Below are 12,207 nucleotides of genomic sequence, written 5' to 3'. Positions count from 1 at the left end.
ATTATAGTGTGTGTGTGTGTAGTAATTGTGCTGATAAATAAATAAAGGGAGACTAGTATAGATCTATTTCAAGCTAGTCTCCCTTTATTTATTTATCAGCACAATTACTACACAAATGTAACAAAAGCAACAGTAAAATATTGGGCTTTCTGTCTGGATGGTCTCTTGTGACGAGCCGATGGTCCTCCCATAATTGGGGCATACCAGGGGTTGTGACTTTATATATATGTGTGTGTGTGTGTGTGTGTGTGTGTGTGTGTATGTATGTATGTGTATATATATACACACACACAAATATATATATATATTTGTGGTCTGAAGTAACGACTGAGGAGACCGGTCTGAGATCAATGGAACAGTTTATTAATAGCAACTTGTTCAAGTAACAGGCAACGAAAAAAACTCCACCTGACAGCTATTTATACAGCGAGCTGTCAGACAGGGAACCAATGGGAGTGCAGGGTTTCTCCCGCCAAGAGGCAGATGCGTCCTGGCCAATCAGTGGCGCCTTGCACAGCGCCATCTGCTGGCCAGGACACTATATAATATTATATAAAATATAATCTGCGTTTGAATGGAAATTTATGTTATGTCCCAGCCTTTCCCACTTATTGGAAAGCAACCTCTGACATACCACAAAAAATGTTTTGCACCCTGTTGGATAAAGGCAACATATGTTTAGTTCACATATTGTATTAGTGTTGGAGGGATGAGGGAAAGAAATGCTGCCTAGCGAATGGTCAGACAAAAAAGGGTAGAAGCCCATCACTGTTAAAAGTGAGTGGAAGATTTGTATTTTCAGATCTGAAATATTCTGTTAATGTAGTCTGACAATTAAATAGAATTAGTCCATTTGCTCATGTTTCCTGTTTGTTTTACCTGAGAGGCTGACACATACACACTTCCTCTCTCTGACAGGAAATGCACTTATATCCCACCACTGCTCTGTTAGTTTCATTTCTTTGTCAGCATGTCAGTCCTTTAGAAAAAATGCACTCTAAAACCTAATTCAAGTATCTTCACAAAATACCTGCTACAGCGTGCAATCTGTGGAACAAAACATTTTAAAAATATTTTATTTTAAAATGCTTTCATTCACAATCATAAGTTTTCTAAGCAATTCTTGCCTTTCCCCATATTTAGAAAACAGTAATAGTGACAGGATAAAACCACAGCAGATCATGGAGCCATCTGCAGGGAACAAACGAAATATACAGATTGCCTGCTTTTGTTTTAGTCCCATTTGCTAAGAAATAAATAATTCCGTAGGCAGAAATGTGAAATGAAAAAAAATCAACATAAGGAACACCAGTCCACATGTCATTCAGTAAGGATTGTCATTCAATTGAAAAACACTTTTTTGATAGATTTATTGTTTTTCAGACTGTCTTTCTTCTGTCCCCCCACCAATGAAAAAAATCTAAAAACACATACATTCAAATTTCAATGTACAGAGAAAAATACATTTTCACAGAACAAAGTTAGAAATTCCAAAACTGTCCTTTATGTAACAATTTGCTATGGAATTGTCTGATCAGTTACAATACTTGCTTTGACATCATTGGCCAGTTCAATCAAAAATCAAGAGCTAAGAGCACAGCTGTCAGATATTACACACAGCAATTTCTAGCTAAAAGGTATGTCTTACATATGACCTAGTGACTAATATGCAATTATTTTGCCGCAGTTTAAGCCTTCTGAATCATGTTTTATCTCATTGTGAAACATTGGGCTTTCTGTCACCAGATATCCAGAACAAATACCTTAGAATGAATCTGTAAACACTATATAGGCAGTCCAGTCTTCAACTATGCCTTGAAGACAAGGAAATCCACCCACTGTCCCCCTTGTTAATTCAGGCAGGTTGGAATTTGGCAATACAGTATTTTGAATAGCTAGTTGTAGCTATCACCACCAATCTGTTATCTGGTGGCTAAGGTAGACAAAAAGAAAGGTAGATTATATTGCCACTTCTAGAATTGCTAAGGCTTTCTAGTAATATATGAAGAATAATGCCTGAAGAAGGATGTTGTGGATGTCTCTGATAGAACAAGGAAATATAGGAAAGAAAATGGTTCTCTTCACACAGCAACTTTTCAAATCATGGTTTATTACCAAATGGCTCATAGAGCCCATATTGTAAGGCTAAGACACGGTGGGCATGCTCAAGTTGTGAAAAACAAACAAGCTGTGTTATAAGTGTGTTACATAGTCATATAGCATTATGACAAAATCAATGCATTGTCTTTTGAAAAGAGCAATTTTGTAGAGTAAGGAATAAAATACACCAAGTTATCCTCATGACATCTTGGATCATGATAACAGGAGTTGTAGTTAAAACAGCTGAAGTACATCAGATGAAAAGTCAGCTCTAACTGGATTGAGTTGGAAAATGAGGTATGAAATTCTCATGATTTTGCAGCTTTAGTAACTAGAAATTATCTCCTGAATTTACTTCATTCTGCTAATAGCTGCATGAAGCAGAGGCTTTCAAGTAAGGGTCCAATTTTAACCCTGAACTCTGTACCACACCAATAAAATAATGGATGCTGATTGGTGCAAAGGGGAAGAAGAGGCATTTGCTTCTCCAGCTTTCTAATTCACTTGCATATGGCAGATTATGATATTTTTAGGAACCCACAAAAGAAAGAAAAAAGGCAAGCATTCAAGTTTTTGCCACCACCAAGTAATATCAAGGTTTTCTCTTTTGTAAATTGTGCTTTTTGTTACAGTGCTTTTTCCCCTGACACAGCTGTTTATTGCTTACACTTCAACACATGTCTATAATTAAAAGAGAGGGAAGGAGGCAGGAACTAAGAAGCAATCAGACAGGTCTGAGTAATTTTTTAAAAATGTGGTTCGTTCTACTCCAGCATGGTTTGGATGTACAGTAGTGAATGCACAAAAATTATTCAAAACACTCATAAATATGCACACATTATCCTCTGAAAAAATGTATTCTTTCAAAATAGTAACCTACCCAGGAACTATAGAACAGAAGTTCTTATCCAGAATGAGGGGCATTTGCTTCTGGGAACAATATCTCCAAGTTCTAAGTAGAGTCCTCAGATTATCTGAGCTAAACCTGGAATTTGCTAAATTTAGCACATGATAACTTCAAATTGCAAGGCTGGCCCAAGCTTCAATGCACCAAACTCATTTCCACTCCATCTTAACATAAAAGCATATTTTCCCTTCTGATGTAGACAGTCATTCCAGTGTCTGGAACAGAATGAAATAAATAAGGGTTTCTGTATTGCGTATAGATGAAATGTTTTGTTGTCATCACCTCACCTCATGGAACTGTACCGTCTCTTGTTCCCAAGAGGGCCCAGCATGATGAATTTGCAGCAATAGAGTTCAACGTTAGTGGATGGACAGGTGAGTGCAGGGGCACTGAATTCAAAACCGAGGTAGGAAAGGGAAAACTTTTGCTCAAAGCCAGCTCTTCTGTGAAGAAAGACACAGCATCCCTTTTGCAAGATGCAACAGGAGGGCTAGGAGCCAAAGACAAAATTTCTGACTCGTACTGCAACAGCTGCCCCATGAAACTGAAGTTTGGCGAGATCAGACTCCTCCGTTGCTTGATATAGTCAAATGCTTCCTCCAGGCGGAATTTTCTCATTTTCATCAGATAAGCCATGCAGATGGTGGGCGAGCGAGAAATCCCTGCTTCACAGTGCACCAGGATCTTGCCCCCTGCCCGTCTGGTACAATCTGAAAAGAAGAAATAAAATGGACTAAATATAGAAGCTATTGCAATCACTACGAATAGCTGCCTCTATTGGTAGCATGCCATGCCATACTTCCTGCCTTGTGGAACAATATTCCTGAGCTTTGGATGGCCCTCACCCTATTGGCTTTCCAGTAGGCTTGAAGGACTTGGCTTTTCCTCCAGGTGTTGCGGTCCAGATCTTAGCAAAGCCAACATATATCTGACTTTGACTAGTTTTTAAAAAATTGGTTCCTGCTTCTTTATTTATTTTAATTTTTTGGTTCCCTGCCTAGAGTTATCTTAGTTAAGGTCGGCAGCCATATAAAATTGTTTAATAAATAAAACATAAATAAATGCCACAATGCCAATCACTTTACACACATTTCAGATTGCTAAGAGAAGGACATTCAGAAGGTATTTCACAGATGCAATGAACACTAAGAAAGTAATTTCTCCTTGTTTTTGTTGGCCACATTTATAGAAAAATTACAACTCTTAATAACTCTGTGGTGGATAAAAAGGCTTTGCTCTTTCCCTTCACCCTTGCCAAATCTAGCCACATTATGGCAGCAGATGTTTAATAAAATGGACTCTCTACAGTTCTATAAAAAAAAACCCTGAAAGAGTTTGATTCTTTTCATAAGAAACTCACACTGGCAGTAAAAAGTTTTATATACTCTCCCAAAGCAGTTGGAAATGAGTGTATTTCCCTGCTTACTGGAATCACAGAAGGCAATGCCTTTGGCCCCATCCTGTGAGATCTTTTGGTAGACGTTCAGTATGCATTTTGTACCCAAGTTGCCAAACCCTGGGCTCCTGGGGTTTCCACCACAAACTGCACAATAAACTACTCTAAAATCTCTAATTATAACCCTTGATAAGTGGCACTTGGACTTAAATCAGACTATAAATGGCTTAAGCAGAGCTACCATTTTACGCAATGGGAGGCCCCAAGGTTACTCACACAATTCAATTATTGTTATAAGATTAAAAAGAAAATGCTGAAAATAAGCTCCTTGTGTAAAATTCAAGGATTAAAAATAGAACTGAACTGCTTTTGCTGAACTAGGAAATGAATTTCCAAGTTTTATCCTATTGTAAAACCTATTAGATTTATAGACCATACTGTACTCCACCCATCACATACTCCATCACATACTCCCTAACTGTTATTATAAAGCTTCCTGAAACCTCTACAGAAGTCATTTTATTTCAAAGCAAGGAACTTACACTTTATTTACTACATAGCATTGAATAGAAATACTCCTGGAAAGGGGAAAGAAGATTCTGTAGTCCGACACTAGTGGAGGAAGGCTTCCTTTCATGATTCAAGAGTTCTTATTTTTCATTTGCAAGAGAAAGAGAGAGATAATCAACCTACCGATAAATTCTATGGCTTCCTGGAAGTGTGAGCTGATGTCTGCTGTGTGACTGTCCTCCACTGGGATCCACTTACAGCAGAATTGGTTAGTAAAGGGTTCAGAACTCTTTCTGGAGACATTCAAGAGTGCAGTGATGTTTAAGTTGGCAAGGAACTCACACTTGGAAGCATGATAGGCACTGCCAAGGTATAGGAAAGGCAGGATTTCCACCGGACCACCCTGGTAAATAAAAGAGGAATAAACCATTATAGATTTTCTGAATGATTTTTATTCAATAAATTCAAGATAATAGGCAGCTCTGGGAAATTTCTGGGAAGCATTTTGGTCCCCTAGCAGATGTTCCTGTGATGAACAACTGTGGGGTTGAGGTTGAAAGAGTTTGTAGTAGGTGGAAATGCTAACAGAGGTGGTTAAACTGCCTGTTGCTGCTTTGCCACTTGCTAAGTTTTTCACCTTCTAAATATCTTTACCCTCATTCTACTACAAGGGTCAGTGCAATATGGTTGTTCCAGATAGGAATAGCTGTTGTTCCAGAAGCCATAGATCAGGAATCTAGTACTTTTTAATCCAGGGACTGCACTAAACTTTAAATAGTATGTGGTGGTTACTGTCCTAAACTGGGTGATGAGATCAAAGAAGTAAATGGAAGCAAGGCAAAACCTAAAACTTGCATGCAATTGAATTGAATCAAATCAGAATAACTACGACTGGATGATCTTTGAAACTCAAACTAAGTTTATATTATTAGTCACTATATATTTAATAACTTTCCCTCCAATCATATTAAAACCTACTTATATGTAGCCCTTTCTAAAGGGGATTTGGAGGCTGTTGCTAATAGTGGTGCCCTGATATAGACACATAGCTTATTAGAATTACTAAACCAACAACTCAGTTTCATAGCTAACAAAGTTCCATCCATCCATCCATGTTTTTCATTTGAAGGGGGGCGGGGGAAGCATATATAACAGCCTGAACCTGAAGAACACAAACATGGGGAAGGACACAGAAGGAATTTGGGCATGAACAGATTGTTCTTAATTTCCTTTAAACACACCTGATCATATGCTGGCTTCTGGTGGATGAATTGCTTCTCATGCAAGCTGTTGATGCTTTTCTCAGTTTCAATCTTCTCTTGGGACAGAGGCTTTACATCTATGCAGAACTCTGGATATTGTGAGTAAAATGTTTCATAACCTCCTAGAAAAATTACAAGTGCAAAGATATAAATTTAAAAAAGCTAGGCATGGATCATCATTCTCCCCCTTAAACCTGTTTCTTGTTTCCTATTGCATTAAGAGTTTCCATTACAAAGAAAAACAGAGAAAAGAAAGCAAAAGAACAGGAATCTACATTTAGAGCTAGAAATTGAAGAGGAAAAACTGTAAATAAAATGTGACATTCCAAAATATTTCCTTTCAGATATTTTTATGCTTTTATTAATTTAAAAAAATGCAGATTGAAAGGCCGCTGTGCATTGATTAAACACTTCCATTCCTTTGCCTCTTAGAAAATTAAATGGATGCATTAAGAGTCATAAAAGTTAATGAAACTCTGTGATAGGCTTAGGTATCTAAATAGCCTCAGGTGAGTAGCTTTTCTGTACAAAAATAGATTTTACTACACAATTAATGTAAACTAAATATACCTATCAAAGATGCAACTTAGAGCATGGGAATCGATGTCCATCTAAGGTGCCACTAGAGCATGAGTACTGATGAAAAGAGGATAAATGTATGTTATATTGGATAGCATTTGTAGAACCTCAACTATTATAATTACAGTGGTTTTTTTGTTGTTTTCACTTATAAGAATGATTTCCACTGATACAATGAGAAAGGGAGGACATGTCTCTACAATCCTCTACCCCTTCAACCATCAGGAATAAATTCTAAGAAAAAGCAAAGGGTGGCAGGAGCAGAAGGCACACCATTTTGCTAGCAGAAATCTGATGTTTGACAATCCCACTTTAAATTAGGGCACATTGCTTAAGGAAACATACCCAGAGTACGTTTTTCTCTTACAACTTCACTCCCCCAAATCCCTTGAGTTGGTACACATTGAAACATTTTCAATATGAATTTAATAAAATACAGAGGAAACAGGAAGTTAAGTAAAAGTCAAGAAAAAGTGGTTTGGGGACTTAGGGGATTTTAAAAATAATATTCAGTTCAAGCAGTATAAGAGCATTGTGTTTTCATCTTTTAATTATTCTCTAATTAAAAAATGATCATAGGAGCCTATTAAGGACAAATAAATAAGTTTATTTTTATAGCTCAGAATGTTGAAAAAGGAAACCAAAATTGCATATTTTCAGCTATTGCATATTTTCTTTCTGCCATCAAAATGGATGCTCTGATTTTCCAAATGATCAGTGTAAGCAGCCAACTCTTTTCCTCACTTTTGCTCCAAATGGTTTCCCCTCAAATCATTTTAATATTCTGAAGCATCTTATACAGATAGTCCTCAATTTACGACCAGAACTGAAACCAAAATTTCTGTTGCTAAGTGAGAAATTTGTTAAAGGAGTTTTGCCCCATTGTACAACTTTTCTTGCCACAGTTGTTAAGTGAATCACTGCAGTTGTTAAGTTAGTAACATGATTGTTAAGTGACTCTGACTTCGCCATTGCACTACTGCAATGCGCTCTACATGGGGCAGCCCTTGAAGAGCATTCGGAGACTTCAGCTTGTCCAGAATGCAGCCGCGCAAGCGATTGTGGGTGCACCCCGGTACACCCACGTTACACCTATCCTCCGCGAGCTGCACTGGCTGCCTATTGGTCTTCGGATACGCTTCAAGGTGCTAGTCGTCACTTATAAAGCCCTTCATGGTATTGGACCTGGGTACTTGAGAGACCGCCTGCTGCCAATTACCTCCAACAGACCTATTAGATCCCACAGACTAGGCCTCCTCCGAATTCCATCTACCGGCCAATGCCGATTGGCTACCACCCGAAGGAGGGCCTTCTCTGTGGCTGCTCCGGCCCTCAGGAACGAGCTCCCCGTGGAGACTCGGACCCTCACCACCCTTCAGGCTTTCCACAAAGCCCTTAAAACCTGGCTGTTCCGAAAGGCCTGGGGCTGACGAGTTTCTGTCCCCGCTCGAATTGTGTGGTTGTTGATTGTTTTTAAATTGTTGTTGTTGTTTGTCTGTTGTTTTCCTCCTGTTTGTATCCCCCCCTTACTTTGGTTTGTGAGCTGCCCTGAGTCCCTCTGGGAATAGGGCGGCATAGAAATGCAATAAATCAAATCAAATCAAATCAAATTTTGTTTGTCAGAAGGTTGCAAAGGTGATCACGTGACCCTGGGACACTGCAACCATCTTAAATGTGAGTCACTTGTCAAGCATCCAAATGTAAATTGCGTGACCATGGGGATGCTGCAATGGTCATAATGAAAAATGGTCATAAATCACTTTTTTCAGTGCCGTTGTAACTTCAAATGGTCACTAAATGAACTGTTTAGTTGAGCTTTACCTGCATAGGGGTAGGTAGGGGAGGATTAGAGTTCATTTAAGTGTTACAATACTGTTCATATCCCTAGTTTCAGGGATAAAAGGAGCCGAGGTGGCGCAGTGGTTAAATGCAGCACTGCAGGCTACTTCAGCTGACTGCAGTTCTGCAGTTCGGCTGTTCAAATCTCACCGGCTCAGGGTTGACTCAGCCTTCCATCCTTCCGAGGTGGGTAAAATGAGGACCCGGATTGTTGTTGGGGGCAATATGCTGACTCTGTAAACCGCTTAGAGAGGGCTGAAAGCCCTATGAAGCGGTATATAAGTCTAACTGCTATTGCTATTGCTATAAAAAAGAAAACCAAGCTCTCTCCTTTCCCTTGGATAGGTCAGAGAACTCAACAGATCAGCTGTAACCCAGAAGTCACCTTTCCATCCAGTTCTCTAGCTCTTTCTCTGCCTGCACTCCTCTGATGGCTGTGCTCTGATGCTATAATTTCCACGAAATACTGCATTGCTCATTTTGCAAAAGAGAGATTCTTTTCACTGTGAGGTATCAAAATTCTAGGCACAGGAAAGTGGCAAAAACCTACAGTCTCTCTTATGGCAAATAATTGCTTCCAATAGGGCAAGAGTTTAATTTTAAGTTCTTTCAATAAAAATGAAAGAACCATTTATGATTTATCTATGTAAGGAAATAGCCTTGCCAATGTAATTAAGGAGTAAATCTTAAAGATTTTTCTGACTGTTCACTTAATCTCAGTGCTAGATTCAATTGAAATCAGTGAACTAACCATTTTTTAAAAAAGGTCCTATTATGAGTGGTGGATCAGAGAAAGTGACATAACACATGCTGAAAGCTTTCAAAAATATTGGTGAGGGGGGCGGTTGGCAAAGATTATGTCACTCCACAGTAAAAGTATTCTCTGAAGAGCAGGATTGCATTTGTGGTTGCCGTTAGCTGGCAAGCTTTCTGACTCATGCCTGACAGACTGCCTGAGTCTAGGCCCACTTAGAAAATTGATTCCACGCAACAATGAATCCTCTCCCACATCACAAACAGACAAAACCCTTGGGATAAGCCTCAAGGTTCTTCCATTAGTTCACTGTGAACATTCAGTCTGAGCTAAAAACATAAGAAGAACAGCATCGATGTGTGACTCAAACACAATTTACCAGTGTAGCCAGTTTCCAGAAGATAACACATAGTCTATAGCAATAATAGGCTTTCTATTTCAGGATATTCAACATGGATGGCATTCAGTCTAAAATCACCCAGAAAATTTCCTACCATGGTATCTCACGCTTAAATGATCTTAAAACAGGAAAAACTGTTAGCAGTAAGTAATAGTTACAATCATTTCGTAAAATCACCTTGCTGTGTCAAATAGAATGCTAAGAATATAGGAGATAAAGCTTCCAAGAATTACTTTTTGATTTGGAAACAGGAAGGCTAGGAGATTGCCATTTAAAAGGCTAAACTACAAAGCAATTATGTAATAAGCAGATCAGAATCTAAGTGTGATGTGTTTTAGTACGCAGTGTATTAAAAAATTGCTTTGTTAAGTACATGCTGAAATATTCCTGAACTACAGTATCTTTAGTTTCTCATTTGTTTCCACCCATCAAAGGAATCAAATTTCAAAATCTTTTACATGACATGAGTCTTCTTAAAAAATAAAAGAATTCTTTATGCCAACATAAAGAATTTAGCATCCATCTGAATTAGCATACTGTGTAGAGATTTTCCTACAATAGTTTGGTATCATTGAGAAAAAAAGATGCCATAATATTTTCTGATTTAAATAATATAAAGCAGTAATCATTATGCCTCTAACAGGATCAATTAAGACATTTAAATTATTCCTAATAAAAGCACTATGCTACTGCTATCCGAAAGCGATCATTTTTGTTACATACAAAAATGTTTGATTATGTTGGAATACACAAATGATAAGGATCTGCCCTATAGGAGGCAGTGTTGACTTCTACATTCTGCATTCGTTTAACTTAAAACCAGACGTTTTCTTATATTTCTGATTGCTTTCCATCTTCTCTATTAATACTTTTATGAAACGAATAAGGATGGTGTTTTAGATCAGGCACTTGAGGAAGGTGAAATAATTAATCTGCTTCAATTTTTGTAGCAAAACCAATACATCTTGTGTATATTTTTAAGTTAGATCTGGGCTAAAAGACCAGATCTAGGCGAGCTTCCATTCATTAGTCACCTAAAACTGGACACAAGAGCGCAGGAGATGTATTGATTTTGATTCTGCCCCTCCTTTTCTTTCTTTTTTGCATGCATTTATGGCGAATAGGATTTCCAGTGGACTTTTTGTCCTCACTTCTTAGGAAAAAAAGTTATAGCAAAGTCAGGGGAAGAGGATCTGTTGAAAGGAAAACCTACAGATCGTGAAACCTCCTCTTCCTTTCTCGTTTAGCTCACAACAGAATGCATTAAACACGTGCCGTTTACGCGACCGGGCCGGTTCTCACTTGTTCTTGCGAAACCTACCCAGTCTAGCATCTGGACAGGTATCGTTATGAACAAGGCGGCCACGACTGCTCATTGCTAGCAGCGCCGCCGGGCTCTGGCTAACTTAATCTGCCAGGGTACAGGCGACATCCAGACGGAGCTCTCTTTGGGATCCGGTTTAGCAAGATTCGCGTTTCCAATTCCCTACAGCAATGCTTCCCAGGAGCTACTGGGACGGTCCCATCTTCCATTAACACATACCACCACCCCCCCCCCCGCCCGCCTGCAGCGCTTCTTTCTCCTCGACAGCCTCACCTTTTAGGAAGCAGACGCGGGCTCCAGCCTCGGGCAGGCTTGCAGACAGCGTGTTCAGCACGATCTGCGCCGTGCTCTCTTTCTTGAGCTTCCGCCAGTGCCTGGTGTTTTGATCCAGGACAACCACGGCCGTCAAAGTCCGAGGCGGCGCGGCGTCCCCTTCTCTTTCTTCCGAGCAAGCAGCCGGCGGGAGCAGAAGCCGCCCCCGGGCCGCCTCGTCGGGCACCACGAAGTGTAAAGGCACGGGCCGCCCATGGGAGCGGCGGATGACCACTGAGTTGAGGTTGACGTTGAGGGACCCTCGGAGGCAAGAGGCAGAATAGGAGAAGTAGGGTCTGCAGTCCAGGACGAGGCACAGGGCGGGGTCCTTCCGTAGCAGTTGCTTGAGTCGACGAGAATCCAGAGCCGTTACCTTCATCTTGGCTTTGCTCTCTCCCTCTCTCTTTCTCTCGCGCTCTCTCTCAGAAGCAGCCTCGCAAAGGGTCGCCCCTTAGGCGCTTAGCTTCCTAGGCGCGTGATTAGTTGAAACAACACCCGAGAGACGGCCAAGCCAGCTTCCTTAAAGCCGCTCCTGACCGCGACCCTGCTTTGTCTCTCCTTCCCTGCCTTCGCATCTCCCTCCCGGAATCCAAGCAGGGGATTCCGCTTCGGAGAAGAGGCAATTTATCTGAATGAACGCCGGAGCCGCGCGGCTCTGTCCATATAAGGCGAGCGACGTCATAGGAATGTTCTGTAGTAGGGACGCCTCTTCGGCTCGACGCCGCCCAGCCGAGGGTAGAGGAGATTCCCTCGCCCCTCCCCCCAGGAAGAGGGAAGGCCGAGCTGAGGCGATGCTTAGGAAAGCGTTACTCAGGCTTCTTCGA

General features: G+C 40.3%; 1 protein-coding gene across 1 annotated transcript; it reads right to left on the bottom strand.

The window, feature by feature from the left end:
• Positions 1-452: 452 nt before the first annotated feature.
• Positions 453-11,989, bottom strand: DUSP5 (dual specificity phosphatase 5). The gene is made up of 4 exons (XM_014062535.2): positions 11,345-11,989; positions 6,155-6,297; positions 5,097-5,316; positions 453-3,717 (listed from the first exon to the last, which is right to left on the bottom strand). Exons 1-4 carry the CDS (start codon positions 11,760-11,762, stop codon positions 3,296-3,298), a joined length of 1,203 nt encoding a protein of 400 aa, XP_013918010.1. The 5' UTR covers positions 11,763-11,989; the 3' UTR covers positions 453-3,295.
• Positions 11,990-12,207: the final 218 nt, after the last annotated feature.

This window comes from Thamnophis sirtalis, unplaced genomic scaffold (assembly GCF_051295495.1).
Source record: "Thamnophis sirtalis isolate CommonGarterSnake01/CBP01778 unplaced genomic scaffold, rThaSir2_p1.2 scaffold_11, whole genome shotgun sequence".
Classification (NCBI taxonomy): Eukaryota; Metazoa; Chordata; class Lepidosauria; order Squamata; family Natricidae; genus Thamnophis; species Thamnophis sirtalis.
Note: the sequence above shows the minus strand (reverse complement) of the source record. Positions and strands in the feature narration are given on the sequence as shown.